Below are 23,084 nucleotides of genomic sequence, written 5' to 3' on the forward strand. Positions count from 1 at the left end.
GTACTATCAGCGTGCCAAGTGTAAAAGAACTTCAGCCTTTTTGCTCTTGCCAGAAGAACATAATCTTTTGGGACATTTTTTGAAAGCTTATCTCCAGAAGTTAGAGATGGAGCTGGCTCAAACACATCCTAGCTGTGCTATCTACACTAGGGGTAAATCAAATTGTAGAACATTTGAAATGCTGCACATGCATGAGGATGAGTGGGGTTTGAGACCCTCCAATAGCTTAAATTTGCACCCGTTTCATCACTTTCTATCTAAAATATGAATTACTCAATTACACTTTTCAAGTGGAACTTTTCAAATTCAGACCCCTTCTGTTGAGAATGAAGCTCCCAATAGAATGTGCATTTCTTCATATTCATGTGTCACAATTCAGAAACCAACTGAATATTTCAAGTAACTCCTTATTTATAATTTTAACACTGGAAAATATTGAAAAGGGTTATTCATAAATATAGGCTGCCAAACAAACTTTCACAGAAGACAAACACTACAAACACATGATTAAAAGACTACTATTTTTATTTTTATTTTTGTGCCATCGATCATTAATATTTGCATTTACTTCCTAAAGCTCACTTACTACTAGTGATTAAATTAAATTCAATGAGCCAGGTTGGATTTTATATCTGAGATATTGCATTTGTGTTGTAGAAAACATTGTATCAGTGTTTATTGTGTCTAACCTGAAAAGTAGACATGTAAAGCAGCTATTTATTTAAAACTAACTATGCAAATCTACTTCATTGTTCATACTTCATTCTTCAAATAGAAACAGCCTAGTTCAAAATGAGAGACATTATTTTCTCGGTTGAATTTGTGTGAGCTTTTATCTCTCGTTTTGAGACTTTTATTTTATCTAGAACAGCAGCTGTGTGGTGAAGTGCCGTAAAAGTTGTGATGCGGATTTCTTTACGGCACGGGCTCTCAACCGAACCGTCTGGGAGAAGTCGTGCATCCTTGACTGAAAACGAAACCGTACAAAAGTAAAGGTAGGTTTTGTGCTAAATGTCCTGAAATACTTTATTATTACAGTCAGGACAAAACACATGAACTGAACAGAGAAACTGAAGCTCGCGGCAGATGATTGTGTTAAGATGGGTAGTTCTCAAAACGAGCATGTGCGCTGCTGAATCAGTCAGCTGGTTTCACGCGATCAATCATTCCCGTGAGCCGCTTATAATTTTAACTCCACAGTTCACACTGTGTAGAAGACTTTCAGTTGTTAAATTAATGTATTGTAACACTTAAAACTGTACGTTAAAGGAAGAGTGAAGGCTTCCAGTGTGTGCATTAGTAAGCAACAAAACGGTTCAACATGGCGGCTTGTAAAATCTTTATGTCGTAGCAATGCAATCAGAGGAGGAGGGCCAAGATGGCGCCGGTGTAAGTCGTATCTTTTGCAGCGCTTAGAAAATTACGTGCAGTTCTTGATCAAATTTATTCTCATGTGATTATACATATTATTAAAAGTTCCTAATTTGAGAACGGGAAGATCCCTTACGTTTTAAGTGATTTGTCTTAAGGATATATTTTTATTGTACACTTTTGTTTGAAAATTAGCCTGTTAATTGCTAAGCGGAAAATGACGGAGTTCTCTTCTCTCGCTTAAAACAAATCTGTCTCATCAAGACCCTTACCCTGCACTTTTTAAAGCAACTGGAAGACGTTATAGCAGTAAAACATGCGCATGATTACGCAAAGACTTCTGGTGAAGAGGATACAACTAAAGATTTAGCGGCATTCCCAGAGACCCCAAGTGGGGGTCGTGCATTTTATGTATAGGCCTTCAGTGTGATTCATGCTATTAAGAAAACAGTTTCACAATGAATAAGATGCCATATGTGTATCATGCATTACGTGGCAGTCAACTAGTAATACCAATTGACATTTTAAAAACACATCCACGCACGAAAGCCAGAACTTGAAACGAAACTTAATGCTCCTAATTTTAACTGCAGCATGACGTTGTGAAATGAAAGTCAAAAATCATAATTTTTCATATGACTCTACCAAGGAGGTCTATAATACCTGGAAAAATCTATCTAAAAATATTTTCAATTTAAATGTTGCTTGCAATAAATGGAGTTTCGTCAGGGTACACGGTTATGCTGCGTTCCATTCATGTTGGATGTGGGATATTCCTACTTGATATCTTCGACCATAAATGCATTCCATTCCCCGATATTCAGAAGATGACGTTTAAGGAAACAAAACTGCAATGCTCCCATTAGCTTAGCAGGTGTTTGACACTCATTAGAGATGTCTCTTAACAACCCAACTGATAAACTGCTGCAGCGCTAGCATTTGTACTTCAGGTGTACGATTATCAAAAGAGATTATAATGTTTTGTACACCTGTTTCTGCAGGCGTTTGTTAAACAAGCTTTAATATCATGTAATGTGGAAACAAACTAATTTATCGATATTACTTAATAAAGTGAATGTTTGTCACTTTATATATCTCCCTGAGTGTCAACATGTTTGTGACATCATGCCCCTGCATCTCGGCGAAATCGGAGTTGAGAATTTCTGCACGAGCCTACAAGTTGTAATTCTGACTTCAAGATGCATTCCATTGCATTTTTCCTAGTAGGAAGTTGTAAAATCCGACTTTCTGAGTTGAATGGAACGCAGCACTACTTTTTAAAACTTGATCTGACACTGAATGCTCAAGCAGCCTAATTTACACTTAGAAAACTCCTGATGTTGCTGTAACAATGCAAAAAGCACATACCAATTTACTTGGAAGTGAAAATCAGTCCTCCTTTCCTGTTTAATAAATTAAGCAATCACACGGTCATGCAGAACATCTTGTGTTTTTAAATCCATAAGGATCTCTTTCTCAATGGCGAGATCGGCAGCAAGATCTCGCACTCTTTGCTTTCAAATTACGTACATCACTTAAAGCGTGATTGCGTCACTCAAGGCCTGCTAGAAGGCCTCGACTGGGACATATCCTAAAGATCACACCCACCAAGAACAAATAAATCAATCTGATTGGCTAATGAATCTGATTTTAGATGCCTATTCACTTACAATGTTGAGGGATTCTGTGGAAATTCTGAAGGCCTGAGGGGGGTGGAGCTCAGACTCACTCACTGCTTCGGCTAACGAACTCGGCTTCGGGCATGCGATTTGTGAATCAGTTGTCACACTTTGCTTGAAAGCATCAAGGAATAAATTCTGACTGGATAAACTTAGTTTTTTTTCTATTTGTTTGTAGATTAATTAAGATTGGAAAGCGATTAAAAATACATAAGATGATTGAGAATGAAAGGATGAAAAATATGTATTTATTTGGCATGTTAGGCAAGCAGAGAAGGCTTTGCTGGCCCTGAGAATTCGCCACTGCAGTTGAGAGGGTGGGGAAAAAACAGGACGATTTTTTGGAGAAGTTATTGGTGATCGAAAAATCTGTGTCCTGTAACTCTGGCCATATTGATGAACTCTGAGTTCAAATTGATTTGGTCTCTGACAAGGCTGACTGTGCCATCACCAATTCTAACATGATGAAGGATCAAATTGTATCCTTAATGACTGAAAACAAGCAACTCTGGGAAAAGTTGGACGATCTAGAGACATACAAGAGACAAAATGGAAATATTGGCTCATGTTTCACCTGGCCTCGCTGATGTTCTCCAAACCTCGATTGACGTCGCCCATAGGCTTGGAAAGAAAGGGTTAGCTCAGCCTCGTCGAGTTATTGTACAGTTCGTCTCCCGCACACACCGTGACCGCATCTGGACTGACGCAAAGCACTCGGAAATTCTCAAGCAAAAGAACATTAGGATAACGGAGGACTTGACACAATATGCAAGGGACACTCAAGTTTTGCCCACTTGTAAGTCAAGCCAGACTGGAAGGTAAACGTGCAGGGTTTCAGGGTTCAACTGCCATCATCGATGGGAAAAAGATCACAGTGGACAGCATTTAAATAACTCTTAAATGACATAAATGACTTAAATAGCCCCACAGTGTGGGGTTTACCATCCTCACGAGAGAGTTTTATTTTTAAGGGTTCTACTTAACTTTAAACGCTAAACTTTGTTTGGATTTGCTGAGGATGAAGGGACAAGTGTTGCACTTAGCTTTTTTTTTTATTTCTTTTTTTAAACCATATAGATCAAAGTTTTAGTTTGCCTATAAAAGGTAGGTTTAATATGTTCATTCGCTCTTGTTATTGTCTGTTCTTTCCATGTCAATGAAACTGACATGTTTTCACTTAATGTTAGGGGAATTCGAGAGATAACTAAATGCAAAGCTTTATTTTTATTTTGTAAGTCAAAACGTAAAGATGTCTATTTTTTGCAAGAAAGGCACTCAGGCTCTAAAGATGAAACTTTCTGGTCGAATCAATGGGAAAGCAAAGTTCTTTATTGTCATGGTACTAATTATTCTGCGGGGATTATGATTTTATTTAACCATCACATTAGCATTACTGTACTTGAGTCATATTATTCTAATGAGGGTAGATGGTTAATCACTGTTATCCAGTCGGGGGAAAACATTTATATTTTGTCCAACATCTATGGCTTTAATAGATTTAATCTTAATATTCACTTCTTTATGGATTTAACTTCCAAAATAGCAGCTTTAAAGCTCAAGTATTTAGCTGCTTCAGTATAAAAAAAAAAAATGTGGGGGTGGGGGGGCACACACACACTTTAATGAGGCTCCTGATTTATGTTTGGATCGTTTTCCACCTAAAAGTGGCGCTAACACTATTAATAAAATAATTAGTGATATTTGCTCTAATCTCTCTTTGGTAGATATTTACAGATTCATATGGACATTTCCTTTTCCTTTACTTGGTTTAAATCTGACATGTTGCAAAAATCCCGCATTGATATTTGGTTGGTATCTGATAACCTAGTCCCTTTTGCTAAATCCTGTAATATTTCTCATGCACTGTTAACTGACCATGCTGGTATTGATCTAGAAATTTCTGAATTTACTCGTGGTTCCCTAAGGAAGCCAGGGTATTGGAATTTAAATACTTCCCTGTTACAAAATCCTAATTACTGTTCAGGCATAAAAAGCATCATTGAAAATTTTAAAACAAATACTAATATCTCTCAGACTTTAAATTGGGAATTGTTTAAATACGAGTGTTGTACATTTTCTATACAATTTAGCAAAAATCTTTAAAAAATCAAAGGAATCACAATACACAACATTATTAAAAGAAATTAATCATATTGCATGTCTGACTTCTCTTATTGCAGTAGACAAAGAAATTAAACTCTCTTTACATGGAAAAGGCTAAAGGGGCCTTTATTAGATTCAGGGCCAAGTGGTTAGAATCCGGGGAAAAAAACTCTGAATACTTCTTTAAATTAGAAAAAACTGAAAAACATTTGATAACTCATTTCAGATGAGAGTAGAATCTCAAAGTATGTCTCAGATTTCTATCAACGATTATATACGTCTTCTTTTAACCCTGATATTAATGACCTTTTCTTTAGCAAGATACAACCCTTTATTCCATCTATAGGTATAAATAGCAAAAACCTTTGCGAAAAGATGCTGTCACTGAAAGAACTAGATAACATTATTAAAAAAACTCTTTTAATGAAAGCCCAGGGCCTGATGGTTTTCCCTTTGAGTTTTATAAAAAATTTTGGGAACATATTAGTGTTTATTTTGGATAAGTTTAAAGAATGTGTGGAAAATGAGCTTTCGGAGTCAATGAAGCAGGGCCTAATTACATTGATTCCAAAACCTAATAAAGATATTTTGCATTTAGATAATTAGCGCCCTATTACACTGCTTAATTCAGATTACAAATTATTAGCATCTTTATATGCCAATAGATTAAAACCATGCTTGGAGGAAATTATATCACCCAATCAGGTTTCATGAGGGGAAGACACATTTCAAATAATATTCGATTGGTGTTGGACCTTTTAGATTATCCAGAACTAGTTAATGATGAGGCTCTTATTTTATTTCTAGATTTTTATAAGGCGTGTGATACAGTAGAACACAGCTTTATGTATCAAGATTTAAAGTGTTTTGATTTGGCCCAGGATTTATAAATATGGTACAAACATTTTATAATAACATTTCTAGTAACTTATCCTTGTCTAATGGTACTTCTCAGTTTAAGGTTGCCCTATATCCCCCTTTTTTATTTTTATTAGTAGCTGAAACATTAAATCTCTACACTATACATTGCTCTAAAACGAAAGGCATTGAGATAGATCACAATTTAATTATTACTCAACTTGCAGATGATACCTGTTTATTTTTAAAGAACAAAAAACAAATCCCCATTATTCTGGAGGCAGTAAAATTGTTCTCTGATGCCTCAGGTCTATCGTGAATAAGTCTAAAAGTGAGATTATGGCAGTGCATCAGTTGGATGACATAAATATATCCGGAATAGAGATCAAACAGGCGGTTCGATATTTAGGAATTTTGATTAGCAAATCGGCCGCTGAAAGAGTCAAAGATAAGATAATCAAAGATAACTGCGGCATCCACACTCAACTCACCACGCGCCCGACCGAACGAACCACATTATAGCGACCACAAGGAGGTTACCCCATGTGACTCTACCCTCCCTAGCAACCGGGCCATTTTGGTTGCTTTGGAGACCTGGCTGGAGTCAATCAGCACGCCCTAGGATTCTAACTAGCGAACTCCAGGGGTGGTAGCCAGCGTCTTTACCACTGAGATACCCAGGCCCCCCAGTATCCCATAATTAAAGTTTTTTCTTTGTTTAGGAAATATCACATATACAAAGCAAAGTGTATGTCAAATGTGCCAAATATTAGACTTTTCTGCAGTGACCTTGACAAAAGTCACTAAAATTGTCGCTAGTTGTTAGAGGGCTCTTTTACCCACAAAGGGGGTTAAAAAAAATACTTAAAAAAAAATATATATATATAATATATATATTAAGCAGTATAGTGATACATGATAAATGTATTATGCGCAGTGTTTCCCACATAATTTTGTTAGACTATGGGGGGTGGACCTCTGACCTTTTAGGGGGGTCGGGGGGCATGCTCCCCCGTAAGAAAATTTTGTATATTTTAAAGTTAAATACTTCCATCTGGTGCACTTTGAGAGCAAAATTAAGAGGCTAGTGTTGTGCTCTTGTAAACAATTTTGTGCTCTTAAAGCTGCAGTAGGCAACATAAATCAAATTGTGAGAAACAGCGCCCCCAATTCTTCCCCATATGCATGATGCTCTTCACCCCCAGCCAGGGTTTAATTGACAGCTGTTCACAAACAGAGCTAAGGCCTGCCTCTCCAAAAGCGATTGGCTAAAATTAGCTGGATTGACACTACACGACCCACAATTTACTGTGGTGTCTAACTAATCTCTGTGGTGCTAACTAATCTCACAGGGTACAAACTAGGGATGTCAGTTTCAGCTTTTTATCTTTTTAACGTTACCTCAGACTGCTAATGATAGTTAGCTAGCTAGCTAGTGAAGCCGTAAGCAGTGTAACGTTATACCAATTAACCTAGTAATGCTAACGTTATTTTACGTTAATAATCATGATTAGGGTGACAATATTCTGGTTTTCCAAAAAGAGGACACCTTTTTTTTTTCCGCCGGGGGGGATTGGCGTGGGGTGAAATAATAGGGTTCAAAACTGTTACTATGAATGCAAACTTTAATACAGTGAAAAATACACTCTATTAGCATAACATAAATATATATTAATAAATAAATATTTCCAACATTCTTTTGAATGTCCATGTACTAAAATAAAATATTTGATGCCATGAGTGTACCTTCATTTACTATTAGTGTTATTTTGAATGGCCATGGAAAATGAAGCAACGTGATAACAATTTTACCTGGTCGCAAAAAGTAGTCCTTTAATTTACCTGATGAACTTTCACCTTTTGCTGACCCTTTATTCTTCGCTAATGTGTGCTTCGAAATGACTTGCACCTTTATTAGCAACTGACACATAAGTGCCAGCTTTACATGTCATACATTCTGCTTCCCACAGATCTCAACCTGGACGAAAGCATGGGAATTTTTTGTGCAAATCTTCTGTAAATTTGCAATTTTGTTTGGCCATTGTTTCCACTCAGCTATCATTTGCTGCTACTGTCAAGCTGATTGATGCCGAACACAACGGTGCTTTGCGCATTCGCAGAGAGGTTGACAGGCAGGAATTTGGCCAATAGTTGCTGCAAGACTCTTATAATTGACCAACTGGTGTGCGAGAAGGCGGGACTTACAAAGAGGGGTTAAAGCAATGCAAATATGCGCGCACACACAATGAAGTATTAGGCCAGATGCACATCATAATGCAACTAAAGCCGAATCCCGGACATTTTCGCAAGTTTTGAAATCCCGGCCGGACGCTTATTTAAGGTCAGAGGAAGAGGACATGGATTTACTTGATTTACATTTGACATTGCTATTTGATGAAGCCGTGTGGAAGTAAACTATAGCAAGTGTAACACATGAACAGTATGATATGACTATGGTAATTTGGGTGTACTACTGAAATTATGTAAATTGTTCATCTATTTAGACTCAGTAAGTGCCTGAGAAAATACTTATGCATAGGTTGTTTTTGACAGCCAGTTGCGTCTCATGATATTTCAGTGTGAATGTAATGAATCCTGTTCTAGATTTGTCCTGATTTGTTGCATTATCTCTCTGATATATCAAAAATAAAGCTGCAAAATATTGTTGATTCTATTATTTTATAATTGTCTTGAATATATTTTGAAAATGGTACACTTATCTGGGCATTTTGTAGATCTGTTTGTGAAAGATGTACATGCCAGGTCTCTAAAGAGTTTTTGGTGAAATTCCCATGCATTTAAGGGTTAAAATTTAGTTCTATTATTACTACAGTAGACCACTGTTATCATTATACTGTATTCTTGTATCATGCTGTCATGGGATTTTCTCATTGTTTCCTCTACTTGGTTCACCACTTGAAAATGTTGGTGATTTTAAGTCTAAGGTCATGGCTCAAGTAAAAGGGAAAAAAAAGTTCTGCACTGTTACTGTTTGCATAATATTAAGAAGAGAATGTTTCTCAGTTCTCAAATTTAAATAGAAATGTCCTGGGTGGTTTTATATTTTATACCACAAATAATGTGTTATCTTTTCTGTCAGGCAATGGCAAAATTCCATGCACCTGTGATCCAGGACAACCCATCAGGATGGGGTCCTTGTGCTGTTCCTGAGAAGTTTAAAGACATGCCCTATCAGCCTTTCAGTAAGGGAGACCGACTGGGAAAGTTAAGTCCTTATTATTCCCTAACATCTTTACCAACTTTGTTGACTCTGAAATATGAACCGTTATAATTGTAATTTTTCATAGGTACATATTGTGAAATCAACAAGCAGTCTTACTGTAGGCCATTTGGCTATATTCTACTTTTAAAAATAATATTTTTTCCTATACACAGGTGGCTGACTGGACTGGAGCAACATACCAGGATAAGAGATACACAAGTGAGTGTTCTCACAGTTATTTTTATTCGCCCCACCACAATTGCTATGTGTGAACAGCACGCTCATGCTTTCTTTGAAAAAGTAACTTATCAGTCAGGATTGTGCTTTTCTGTTCTGTGTAGATAAATACTCCTCTCAGTTTGGAGGAGGCAGTCAGTATGCTTACTTCCATGAGGAGGATGAGACCAGCTTCCAGCTGGTAGATACTGCCAAGACTCAGAAGACTGCCTATCAGAGGAACCGAATGCGATTTGCTCAGGTAGAGCTGTATTCTGAACCTGTATTTTCTTTATCTTTTGCCCTCTCACTGTTGTCATACTTTAAGCCTTCTTCATATGCTTTACTCTGCCTCTTCTGCAGAGGAATCTTCGGAGAGACAAAGACCGCAGGATCCTCACTCAGTTCAATATGCAGACCTTGCCTAAGAGCGCCAAGCAAAAGGAAAGGTGAGTGCTGCTTAATCAGTAGAAAACTGAAGACTGAAACTTGGTTGTGCCCTCTCAACACACACTCACCCAACTTCTGTTTCTGAACAGGGATCGCATGCGCCTGCAGAAGAAGTTCCAGAAGCAATTTGGGGTGCGGCAAAAGTGGGATCAGAAGTCGCAGGTATGAAATACGTGTGTGTCATCAATATATTGATGTTAAGTCTCTTCATCTTTTACTTTGATCTCAAGCCCCTCCAGCTCCTCACCTTTCCTTTTTTTTTTTCTGTGTTCCTTTTTGCACTCTAGCACTTTTACAACCATCATGTTTTATTTCTTGAATAATTACTAGAGCTGTCAAAATTAACACGTTAACTCATGCGATTAATTTTAAATGTTTAACACAATAATTTTTCTTAATCCCGATTAACGCATTTACCAGTTTTCACATTAGATTCTGACATTTCAGTTCTGTGTGAGTTCTGAACACTGATGTACATACCAGAAACACACAACAGCGATTCTGTGCCAAAGATCAAATGATGGAGAAAATACCTCTTGCAAAACAAACCCAGATGGGATTTGTGACAAAAATTAAGTACTTTGCATCTTTTGTAAATTGGAATTTTACCTCAGAAGCACATCAAATCTTAAAGAGCACCTATTATGGTTTTTCAAATATTACCTTTCATGTAGTGTTATATAGCTGTTTGTGAATGTAAAAAAGTCTGCAAAGTTTAAAAAAATCAAAGTGCACGACAAATGAAGTTATTGACTCCTAAAAGAAAGAACCGATTCTGAACACCTGAAACGAGTCGTTAGTAATTCCAGACTTCTGCACTAACCTAAATACTTTGGTAACAAAACCACCTCTGGTCTTCATTGGCTGCTCGTGAACAGCTTTGACCTGCCCTCAAACTCTACACTAAGCGGTAGACCAATCACAACAGACTGGGACATCTGATCAATCATAGCAGAGTAGGCTCTCTGAAAGGAGGAGTTTAGAATGAATCCTTTGGAACAGATCATTGAACAAGTCGTTTTTGACACTGGGGAAAAAAAGGTAATGCTGCAATTTAAATTGAGCAAATTAAAGTGTTTTTTGACCTTGGATGCATGTAAATCTATTGTATGAGACCTTTAAAACAAAATTAGGCATGTTTAAAAACCATAATAGGTGCTCTTTAACTATCACCTACAAGCCAAACACGATATATGGCACTGATGAGGGACCACTGCGCAGCTTGTTTGAGTACTCCTGTGGCAGGTCAGTCGAAGCTCCGCTCAAAGTTTATATAATTTCAACTTTGTACCCATTGCTACTAAGCTTTCAAAGTGTCAGCTAATGATTGATATCATTATGTGGGCAGTGCCAGCGCTAAAAGCAGAACAAAGACATTGGTCATTTCGAAATGGCATACTATTAAAGTAATTATAGCACATTTAAAACCAACCAGGGTTGACCAAAGTGCTGTACAGTCAAAAGTATACAAACCAAACAAGCAAACATTAAGATGCACTCAAAGGGAACAGAGAAGATTCAAGGAAGACTCAGGAGACTGTTCCAGAGCTTGGAACGGGCGATTGCAAATGGATGGTCTCCTCTGTTTTTAAGTCTGGATCTAGGGATAGTAAGCAGGTCAAGACCACTAGATCTAAGATATCTAGATGGTCTGTGAGGGTGCAACAACTGGAAGATATTGTGGGGACAGATTGTTTAGGGATTTGAACACACATAATAAAATGTTAAAATCAATCCTATATTTGATGGGGAGCCATTGCAATGAAATCAGGACTGGTGTAATGTGGTCAAATTTACATTTCCCCTTTAAGAGTCTGGCAGCCGCAATTGGACTAATTGAAGACAGCAAAGAGGAGAATGGGAGATTCCAAATAAAGCGAGTTACAATAATCCAGACGCGATGAAACAAAGCATGAATCACGGTTTTGAAATTGCTCATGGACAGGAAGGACTTAACATTCATCAGTAGACGAAGATGATAAAAACACTATTTAACTACAGCGCTTATTTGTTTATCAAATTTTAGGCTACTGTCAAACAGTACACCTAAGTATCTAGCACATGAAGTACTGTATGGGGCAAGAGAGCCTAGGTCAAAGTCAAGATCGCTGTTTTTATTCGGTCCAAACAACATAATTTCAGTTTTTCTCTCGTTAAGGTTTAAATAATTGTGTGCAAGCCATTTTTGTAGTTCTTCTAAGCAAGCTAAGAGCGGCTGTATGGTGTGCTTGTCATTACTCTTAAGAGGGAAATAGATTTGGGTGTCGTCCGCGTAACAATGGAAGGACACTCTGTATTTGTTGAAAATGGAGCCTAAGGGGAGGATATATAGAGAAAACAATAAAGGACAGAGAATTGAGCCCTGTGGTACGGCACAACAGAGATGCCCTACAGAAGATGAGTGAGGTCCAAGACGGACAGTGAATTTCCTATTAAGTATGAATGAAACCATTTACTATTTCTGTTATACATGGATGTGACGGAAGCAGTAAGAGTAGAATGGGTAGTATGCCACTCTGGACACTGCGACTGTCTGCAGTAGTGCGCCGATATTAGTCTTTCACCGATATATCGGTATCGGCGTATATTTTACCGATATGCGCAGATATGAAACTTTTTTTCAGAACATATAATGCAGAAAACAGTGCTTTAGAATTGGTGTCATAGCGTAGTTTGTCCAGCAGAGCGTGCTCCGACTCTATTGTTTACAGAGCTGAGCTGACTGTGGCTCTGCAAACAGGGCGGAGTTCAGCGATGTGTTTTCACGGGTAAGTTGCAAACTAGTTTGTGAAATACATACTGGAAAGTTAATAAACAATGACCCCATCATTTTCCCTTTTCAATATTACTAATATAACGTTAACCCTGTCCCTGACAACCATGTAACTCATGTTTATCTTTGCTATTGTTTGCTATGTTAGCCAGCTATAGTTTGTCAGTGCAGTCAGTAATGTAGCAGATTGAAAGGTAAACATCAGAGCATCTTTTTGCAGCTCAGCAGACAATGGTGCGGTGGTGGATTGTGTCTGTTGAGTGTTGGTTTCATGCTATGTTATTACCTAGTTGGTGTGACACAGTGCTGGAAAGATTCCCCTGAACTTACATGGCAGAATACGGTGTAACACTGCTGCCGCTGTTTAGCTTGACTCGGCAGTATTAATATAGTCAGCATTTGACTGATACTAAACAGTACTGATGTTTAGCTGTTTGTTTTATTTTTATTTATTTATTTAAATGGTCAGCAATTGACACATACTAAACATACAGTACTGATGTTTATTTGTTTTAAGAAAGCCTTCTGAGTACCTTTGCATTGTCATATCGGTGCAAAATCGGTGAAAAATACACATAGAAAAGGTCTGTTTTCATTCCAGCTCAAAAATTAACTATATCAGCCACCATATCGGTAATAGGTGAATTTTACCTCTCTAAAATCGGTATCGGTCTCAAAAAGCCCATATCGGTCGGGCTCTAGTCTGCAGCGCTTTTCATGTGAAGCTCAAAGTGGCGATTGACACCCTGATGCGAATCATTTTAATTCCGTATTCAAAGCCACCGCCTGCAAGGCAGTTAATATTGTGGAAAATGAGGGTTTAAGAGATTTAATGCGCATTAAAATGAATACACAACCTATTACGGCTGGGCGATATGACAAATGTCGTGGCGACGATATAAAATTTCAATCGATAGAGATTTTGCTATATCATGTATATTGCAATATTTAAATATCCATGTGCTTATCTATGTGGGCAGGGCTTCACGTGAGACTTCAAAAAATATAGACAGGATTTTTTTCGGGATTAAAAATGGTTCTGCTGCCACCCAAGAAAATTCAATGACATTGATTTTGTGATTGGGACATCTCCACAGAACGGGACGACTCTAAAACAAGTCAAGAAAAAGAAGAGGAGCTTGTTATTAAAACAGGTGTGATATCTGTGCTGTGGGTTTACAAAAGCCGAAACGGAGCAGAACATTTTTATCTGCAAACCTTGTTGCATGAAGATAATCATTTGTAATACAAGCAGTCTGTCTTACCACCTCAAAATGAAGCACGCACAAGAATATTATGAAAGCCGAAAGTTAATTTGGTCATAAAAAATTTTCTTTGCAAGAACTGTTTATTTTCGTTCGATTATTTTTTACTCAATGTATGCATTATTTCTTTGTTGCATTGCTTGGAGTTTCTTGAGGAAAGCTCACAATATGCATATGTTAATAATAATAATATTGGTTATGAAGTCACATCAGACAGAAATGTTTAATCATTTTGGTAAGTTTGGTTTTTAAGAAGTTTTTATTTTGTTTTTTTATGTTTGTCCAGTTCCAAATAAAGAGAAAATTATATCAGTAGTATAGTAGAAGTAGATTTCATTTATAAAGTAGCCTATTTAATTCACTGACTGGAGTTTCCAAAAATAGGCATTACAGTATGGTTATTTCATATATAAACCAATTTTTATTGATTTTCCAGAAAACTTTTACTGTATAGTGATATATCATTACCGTGATACAAAATTACTCGTATCGTGATTTAAGATTTTGGTCATATCGTCCAAAATCGGTTTTAAATGTTACAAATTGTTTATTTCGCATGTGCGTTTTTTTATTTTATTTTTTATTTTTTTATTACTCTGTTTTCATCTTTTATAACATTATAATATAGCACCACAGATCCATTTGCATATGACACGCAACACTTGCACCATACTTAAAAAAATATATATATAATTCAAAGGTTTATTAGCAATTCATAACACAGCTGTGGTACATACTAGCTATGAAAAGTGCTATTGCTGCTAAATTAACAGTAAATTGTGACTACCATCATTTGGCATCATGGACTGAATGTGCTCAAACCTTGTGTCAGATGGCCCACACCAAAGAACTAGTCAGAGTTTCGTGGCATAAATTGTTCAAATATTCCAGAGTTTAGTTAGAGTCATGCACACGCTGTTGAGAACGTGTGAGACGGAGGCTCCTGATTTTCACCATCAGGACTTCAAGACAGACAGGTTTATTTTAATTCATCAAGAGAAATAAAATGGTTGCAGTTGCATTGACTGCTTCAGTCAGCAATGCAAGAGCAAGTGGCACCATATAGCAGCTTTGTGTGGTGAGCAGTGCATCATATGAGATTATCCAATGTTTATCATATGAAATAATATTTTTTTTTTTTTACATTTCATTTTACATGTATTAATCTTTGTTAATGCTGGATAATAAATATATAAAACGTTAGTTGTTAGTTCTTAGTGCATTAACTTCTTAACGTACAACATTTGATTAAAAAAAAATAAAAAACCAACATTACCCAAGATGAATAAATGCTGTAGAAGTAGTTTTAATTGTTAGTTTATGTTAATAACGGTAATAACAATGTAGATACAATGTTGATAACTTATGATGATGGGGGTTGGAGGAAGGGGGTTTCACTGTCCCCCACTTTGCTTGGTACATTTTCCTGCTTTTTTTGCTTAGCCGATCTCATGCCTGCCTCTAGCACTGATTGAAGTAATTTTCTCTTAAATACTACTTGTTTTTTGTTTGTATTTTAGTGCATGGTTATAGTTGTTTAATTTTTCGTTTTATGCACACGCCCGTTTTTTTAATTAGCAAAAATATTTTTTCACCGTTAATATTGTATTTGTTGTAGTTTTGTAAAGGATAAGAATGTCACACTCTTGTATTTCAAGATTTTTCTTTCCATCCACACTACCACTCCCTGTAGTTTGATTGGATATTGTTATTCATTCTTTGTGACTCTGCTCTCTTCACCTCAGGCCCAGCTTAAGCCCAGGGACTCCTCAGTAGAGGTGCGCAGTGACTGGGAGGTGAAAGAGGAGATGGATTTCCCCAGGCTCATGAAGATGAGATACATGGATGTGGCTGACCCAAGTGACATGTGAGATTCTGGCATCAACCATGTTATTGAGAGATAATTTGCTAAGAGTACTTTGGCTCTTGAGGGAGTCCTTCACTTCTCTTCTCTTTCTCAGTGAGTGCTGTGGAGCTCTTGAGTACTACGACAAGGCTTTTGATCGCATCACCACTCGCAATGAGAAACCTCTTAAGAGCATCAAAAGGATCTTCCACACTGTTACTACCACCGATGACCCTGTGATCCGCAAGGTACACTGAAGCACACTTACATGCCTCACTAATGTTCAGCTGGCATTGCTGCTTGTGTCTGACAAATGTATTGACAGACTCTGCTGTAAATGGTAGTACTAAAGTAATTCAGCTAACCTGCACACCACTCACCCACAGCTGGCTAAGACCCAGGGCAATGTGTTTGCCACTGATGCCATCCTGGCAACTCTGATGTGCTGTACACGCTCCGTCAACTCCTGGGATATTATTGTTCAGCGTGTGGGCAACAAGCTCTTTTTTGACAAGAGAGACAACTCTGATTTTGGTAAGCATATGCTTCCGTTTTTTGCTCTTTTGAAAATGACTTGTTTCTATATGTCATGTCAAATGTCTAATTTAAAAAAAGAAGAAAAAAACACTGCTTACCTGATAGATTATCAGCATGTGCGTAGGAACAAAAGTAAAATACAAGAAAAAAAAAAATCCTGCTTACAGCTCTGCTCGTGAGTAGTATGAAATGTATTAATACAACGATTCAGTCATGTGAACTTGATTAATGTCTTTTTTTTTTTTTTTTTGGTTTATATCAATGTCTAAATAAAAAAAACAAACATCCAGAATCATTTTTTTTTTTTTAAATGAGTCTTAAAAATCTTGTGTAGGTTTTTAAGTTGTTTAACCTGTTTTTATATTTTAACCTGTATTTTGCCATGAAAAAGACCATAGAAACTGGTATGGCATTAAAAACTTATTTAAAAATCATTAAAATCTTAAATTCATGGAAAAGTCCTGGAAAATATTTTATGTGAGTTCAATCTATGTAAAATTATTGTTAAAAATAATTTTCTAATTTTCCAATAATCACAAATGGCTAAATAATTCATGAAGTCATAGAAATCCAGTGGTCATAAGGGGTGGAAACCATGAATATACCAATAATTTGTGTGTCTGCTCCATGGAGTAATATCTGTGCACCTTTTCCTTTTTGTGACAACTACAACTTTTTCTCCTTTGAAGACCTGCTTACCGTGAGTGAGACTGCGAACGAGCCACCTCAGGACGAGGGCAGCTCCTTCAATTCCCCCCGAAACCTGGCTATGGAGGCCACCTACATTAACCACAACTTCAGCCAGCAGTGTCTCAGAATTGTATGCTTTTGTTTTTTTCAGTAGCCTGACAATTTCACAGTGCATTGTAAACCTTCCATTAACACAATAGATGAATATCCATGTTCTCAGGCAAACACATTTGCAGAGGTGGGTAGTAACGCACTACATTTACTCCGTTATGTTTATTGAGTAACATTTCGGGGGGAAAACAATACTTTTAGAGTAGGTTTAAAAGTGGGTACTTTTTACACTCACACTAGTAAATTTATAATGAAACATTTTTACTTTTACTTCGTTACAATGGGTGGTGTTCCTGTCGTTACATTTCTGGGTTTAATTTTAATGCGTAATTTGAGAGATTTATTATTGAATGGGACGTTTACGACAGCGGAAGTTCAGCTGCGCGCGCTGTCACAGACTGTCACTCAAGCTGAGTCTATCACTGCTGCTCATCGAACTCTTCAAACAAAGTGAAACACTTTCTTCGCTCTGCACAGTGAAAAAAATAATAGGTTTGTCATGCAATGCCTTCATTTAATACCAAGACAAGCGGATATTTCAAGATTAAAATTTAAGCTCCAACTTAAGGCAGCACTCTGAGGTAAGTTGTGGCTCTAATGATAATGCAGGCTTTTCTGTGTCATGGTGATGGTCATTTTCAGGGTGATTCTGAAATATGGGCTCTTGAGACATCAGTTTTTAAGTGTACATTTTTAAATCTGCTGCAATATATCAGTTCACTCTATCCCGCGTCCCGCAAGCAGTATTTACGTATTTACCCCACGCCCTTGCAGAGTACTGGAAACTATTGCAGCTACTTCGGGCTGATAAACTGTATAAAGCCATGTAAACATCCAAGTTAAGTCTAAATGCCTTTTGCTCTGCCACCGCGTTATTGACAACTGGAGCACGAACGGACAGGCTGTAGGCTGCGTACTCTGCCTTTAGGGAGCGGCGGTACTGTGCACAGCACTAATGATCAAAATTCTTTCAACACTGAAAACTGTAACTACACTGAACTAACAACAAAAAGCTATGAAATAGCAAAAGTAGGCATTAATAAAACATGATCTTGCTTTGGTTTATATTTCAGCAGCATTATTACTGCACTGAGTTAACGTCCATTTATGTCATTTGTGAAAGTAATGAGTTATTCAGTACTTGAGTATTCTTTTAATTCGATACTTTCTTACTCTTACTAAAGTAATTATATATGTTAGCACTTTTACTTCTACTTGAGTAATTTTGTTTTTTGTTTTTAAGCAATTGTACTTTTACTTGAGTAACATTTTTGGCTACTCTACCCACCTCTGCACATTTGTGTGAATGCTATTTTCTGTTGTTGCTTTGGTGTCAGGGTGGAGAGAGGCACAAGTTCCCCAATCCTAACCCATTTGTGGAGGAGGACATGGACAAGAGTGAAGTAGCTTCTGTTGCCTACAGGTGTGTACTGACCTCTGCTGTTTATGTGGAGCATAGCCACCTCCAAATATGCTGTATCTTAAAATTTTACTAAGAATGATTCATGTACTATTGTATGAAGTGTATTGTACTGTAAATTATACTTTGTTGATTTGTTGGTAAATTTGCATCAATTGGTTGACTTTAGAGTGATAGGTTCATTAAGAAATGACCCACCTGACTAATTCTCAGGTATCGGAGGTGGAAGCTTGGGGAAGATATTGACCTCATTGTTCGCTGTGAGCATGATGGAGTGATGACTGGAGCAAACGGAGAAGTGTCTTTCATCAATGTGAAGACCCTGAACGAGTGGGACTCCCGGGTAGGAGAGGGAATGAAACACAGATAATTGTATTTATGCATTTTGATTTATAGTGCCACATTGAATGTAATAATGTTCCTTCTTCAGTATTGCAATGGAGTTGACTGGCGACAGAAACTAGACTCCCAGAGGGGAGCAGTTCTGGCCACAGAGCTGAAGAACAACAGCTACAAACTGGCCCGTTGGACCTGCTGTGCTATTCTCGCAGGATCAGAGTACCTTAAATTAGGGTGAGTACACCACACATGGGGCCTGTGCTAAAATTCCAATGAAACTGCATACATTAAACTAGGGCTGTCAAGTGAATATTATTTTTTTATTGAATTAATTACATAACATGTCTATTAATTATTGGAATTAATCGCATATCCATATTTGCTGAGGAAGGCCCCAAAATAATATAAATTAATATAAATGATGCATAATAATTCAAGTAATTCTAAATATACACTCACTGAGCACTTTATCTCACTGGAACAGCTGTACACCGATTTATTCATGCGGTTATCTAATCAGCCAGTCGTGTGGCAGCAGTCCAATGCATAGTCATGCAGATACGGGTCAGGAGCTTCAGTTAATGTTCACATCAACCATAAGAATGGGGAAAAAATGTGATCTCAGTGATTTCGACCGTGGCATGATTGTTGGTGCCAGACGGGCTTGTTTAAGTATTTCTGTAACTGCTGATCTCCTAAGATTTTCATGTACAACAGTCTCTAGAGTTTACTCAAAATGGTGCCAAAAAACAAAGTCTTGTTGATGAGAGAGGTCAACGGAGAATGGCCAGACTGGTTCGAGCTGATAGGCTACAGTAACTCTGATAACCACACTGTACAATTGTAGTGAGCAGAATAGCATCTCGGAATGCACAACACGTCGAACCTTGAGGCGGATGGGCTACAAAAGAAGACCCTGTCGGGCACTTTACACTGATCAGCCACAACATTAAAACCACTGACAGGTGAAGTGAATAACATTTATTATCTCGTTACAATGGCACCTGTCAAGGTGTGGGATATATTAGGCAGCAAGTGAACAGTCTGTTCTTGAATTTCATGTGTTGGAAGCAGAAAAATTGGGCAAGTGTAAGGATCTGAGCAACTTTGACAAGGGCCAAATTGTGATGGCTAGATGACTGGGTCAGAGCATCTCCAAAACGGCAGGTCTTTGGGATGTTCCTGGTATGCAGTGGTCAGTACCTACCAAAAGTGGTCCAAAGAAGGAACCGGTGAATCGGCAACAGGGTCATGGTTGCCCAAGGCTCATTGATGCATGTGGGGAGCAAAGGCTAGCCCGCCTGGTCCGATCCTACAGAAGAGCTACTGTAGCACAAATTGCAAAAAAATGTAATGCTGGCCATGATAGAAAGGTGTCAGAACACACAGTGCATCGCAGCTTGCTGCTTATGGGGCTGCGTAGCCACAGACTGGTCAGAGTGCCCATGCTGACCCCTGTCTACCACCGAAAGCGCCTACAATGGGCATGCGAGTGTCAGAACTGGACCATGGAGCAATGGAAGATGGTGGCCTGGTCTGAATCACATTTTCTTTTAGATCATGTGGATGGCCGGGTGCATGTGCATCGTTTACCTGGGGAAGAAATGGCAGCAGGATGCACCATGGGAAGAAGGCAGGCCGGTGGAGGCAGTGTGATGCTCTTGGCAATGTTCAGACCTTCATAGGTGTTGTGGAGTCCATGCCTCAACAGGTCAGAGATGTTTTGGTGGCACGAGGGGGACCTACATGATTTTAGGCATGTGGTTTTAATGTTGTGGCTAATTGGTGTATTAGGACCATAGTGTTCAGTAATAAAGTGCTCCGTGAGTGTATATAATATATATACAGATTTAAATATATTGCATTATTGTGGCAGTCAAGTAAAGCATTGATTAGATGACACAAAAAGTGGCTTTAGAACAAATATGTTTACTCCCATATCATTAACAAGACTACAGTCAACAGCAATACATTTTGAAGTTTTATTTATATAGCACCTTTCCCAAAGCTCAAGGTCGCTTTACAATAAGTACATTTCAGAAATACATTTCATAACATGATAAACGATACAAGATACTTATATAAAAAGCATTACTTAGTGTACTGCAAATAGATGCGTTTTCATTTGGCAATCAAGTTGGTCAGTTTGTCCTGTTCTCACAGGATGAATTCTTGTGTTCCGTCTGCACTATTTTAAATTGTTGGTTTACTAAATTTTTTGTACACACACAATCGCTCCATCACGTTTAGTCTGTGAGGATTGTTGTGGTGCGCCAAATGCCCCCTGCTAATGTAGTTTGTAAAGCATGAACATACTTAAAGCTATAACTGCTACGAAGGAAAGGAAATACGTACTATTATTATGGAATTAACATATGGGTCAGCAGTCATTTTTTAACACGTTTTAATAGCAAAACACTAAAATAATGCAATAAATCAACAGCCCTAGTTGTTACCCTGCGTATGCTGTATGGATTTCATCTTTTATCCCATCTGATATCTGACCATACAACATGTGCCTTTATTTGTGTGTTTTATTTTAAATATTTAACTACAAAAGGCATATGGCTAATTGGGAAACTCCTCTCTTTAGGTACGTCTCCCGTTATCATGTCAAGGACTCATCTAGGCATGTCGTTCTGGGCACACAGCAGTTCAAGCCCAACGAGTTTGCCAGCCAAATTAACCTGAGCATGGAGAATGCCTGGGGCATCCTGCGCTGTGTGATCGACATCTGTCGCAAGCTAGAGGAGGGAAAATACCTCATCCTTAAAGATCCAAATAAGGTGAGGAGGGAGCTGGCTGTTGTCCTGCTGAATTTACATGTACTGCAAAACTGTAAGAAATCTAAATGCCTTTGTGTGAACTGAGTAGATTATCAAAAATTTGTATTTGTCTTTTTGACCTGGATTTATGCTGCATTCACGTGCTATTGGAATTATTTTAAACACGAGTTTCCCAATCGAAGTTGCACGTAAACAACCTCTCAAATCGTAATTACGACTGGGAAACTCTGAGATAGTAAATACCTGAGTTTCCGAGATGGGAGGAGTCGTAAACTTTTAACATGGAGGAGGACTGTTTCTGTAGTGAAAGACAGGTTTTATTCATTCTTCTAAATGCAGCTAATTGTTAACACTTGCAGTTTCGGTCATACTCATTTATGTATATCAGCAACCATTTGATGCATTTTGTACATTTTTACACTGTGAAAATAGCATGTATTTGACCAAAATTCCACTATCGTCAGCAAGCTGAGTAATATGTATTATGCTGTCAAAATAGAAGTTCCTCAAAAAATATTTATGAATGTTTCTTGTTCTTTCCGACAACCGAGCACTTGAACGTGACGTACTTGTAAATACCACTTCAGACGTGGGAAGTAGGATAATTCCGTTTCACATGAAGGCAGCATTAAACCTCAAACTCCATCTAAACAATCATTATAATACGCACAGCTTGAGTACAAAAGAAATCTACTGTTTTAACACACCTGCATAGTTGTGTGAAAGCCATAAAGGTGACTGTTGTTAATTTGCGATTGTCTGTAACACTATGCAGTAAATAACCCCTGCATTTGCAAGTAGAAATCACCTTGGAAACCTCTTCTACCATAATTTAAAGGGTTTTAAATGCTTAACTCTCTTCAAGTGCTATAGATAAGTCAAATATGTGTTTGTTTAACAGCAAGTAATTAGGGTGTACAGCCTACCTGATGGAACCTTCAGCTCAGATGAAGATGAAGAGGAGGAGGAGGAGGAGGAGGAAGAAGATGAAGAGGGTAAGAATAACAGATTAATAGTCTTTCACTTGAATCTATTGAATATCCATAATTTTTCATCCAGTTACTTTATACAGTTTTTTTTTTTTTTGTTTTTTGCTTCAACAGATGAAGACAGTTAAGGGATTATTAACTACTACAGCTGGCAGCTTTGTTTTTTAACACTGTCAGAGCTGAATAAAGATTGATTATTCATACACAGTAGTAATGTCTGTTTAATCATTATAAACTCAGTTCTGTAGCTTGGAAGCAATACAAATTACCTTTTTAGGTATTTGTGTATGCTGATAAATTACAATGTTAGTATTTTCAAAATTTATGTATAGTAGCTTTTTGACTGTTCTGACATTGAGGGATGTAAATTGGGCTTAAATTCTTTGGCAGCAGGGCTGAGAAACTTTTAAAGGTATTATTTCAGGAGG

At 37.6% G+C, this 23,084-nt stretch overlaps 1 protein-coding gene across 1 annotated transcript; it reads left to right on the forward strand.

Annotated features, from left to right (window-relative positions):
• The first annotated feature begins 868 nt into the window (after nucleotides 1–868).
• On the forward strand, nucleotides 869–22,859 carry LOC127451906 (eukaryotic translation initiation factor 3 subunit D-like). The gene is made up of 16 exons (XM_051716964.1): nucleotides 869–995; nucleotides 9,112–9,235; nucleotides 9,406–9,453; nucleotides 9,576–9,712; nucleotides 9,814–9,899; nucleotides 9,990–10,062; nucleotides 15,684–15,805; nucleotides 15,900–16,032; nucleotides 16,171–16,318; nucleotides 17,011–17,141; nucleotides 18,460–18,545; nucleotides 18,756–18,885; nucleotides 18,973–19,115; nucleotides 21,475–21,667; nucleotides 22,569–22,662; nucleotides 22,771–22,859. Exons 2-16 carry the CDS (start codon nucleotides 9,115–9,117, stop codon nucleotides 22,782–22,784), a joined length of 1,659 nt encoding a protein of 552 aa, XP_051572924.1. The 5' UTR covers nucleotides 869–995; nucleotides 9,112–9,114; the 3' UTR covers nucleotides 22,785–22,859.
• The last annotated feature ends 225 nt before the right edge of the window (nucleotides 22,860–23,084 follow it).

The sequence above is a fragment of the Myxocyprinus asiaticus genome, chromosome 14 (genome assembly GCF_019703515.2).
Source record: "Myxocyprinus asiaticus isolate MX2 ecotype Aquarium Trade chromosome 14, UBuf_Myxa_2, whole genome shotgun sequence".
In the NCBI taxonomy this organism is placed as follows: Eukaryota; Metazoa; Chordata; class Actinopteri; order Cypriniformes; family Catostomidae; genus Myxocyprinus; species Myxocyprinus asiaticus.

Excerpts from the sequence above, each read along its gene's own strand:
- LOC127451906 (XM_051716964.1), top strand. The coding sequence starts at position 9,115 with ATGGCAAAATTCCATGCACCTGTGATCCAGGACAACCCATCAGGATGG. Across the intron at positions 9,713-9,813 it reads ACCGAATGCGATTTGCTCAG|AGGAATCTTCGGAGAGACAA; the intron begins GTAGAGCTGTAT and ends CCTCTTCTGCAG. Across the intron at positions 19,116-21,474 it reads TCAGAGTACCTTAAATTAGG|GTACGTCTCCCGTTATCATG; the intron begins GTGAGTACACCA and ends TCCTCTCTTTAG.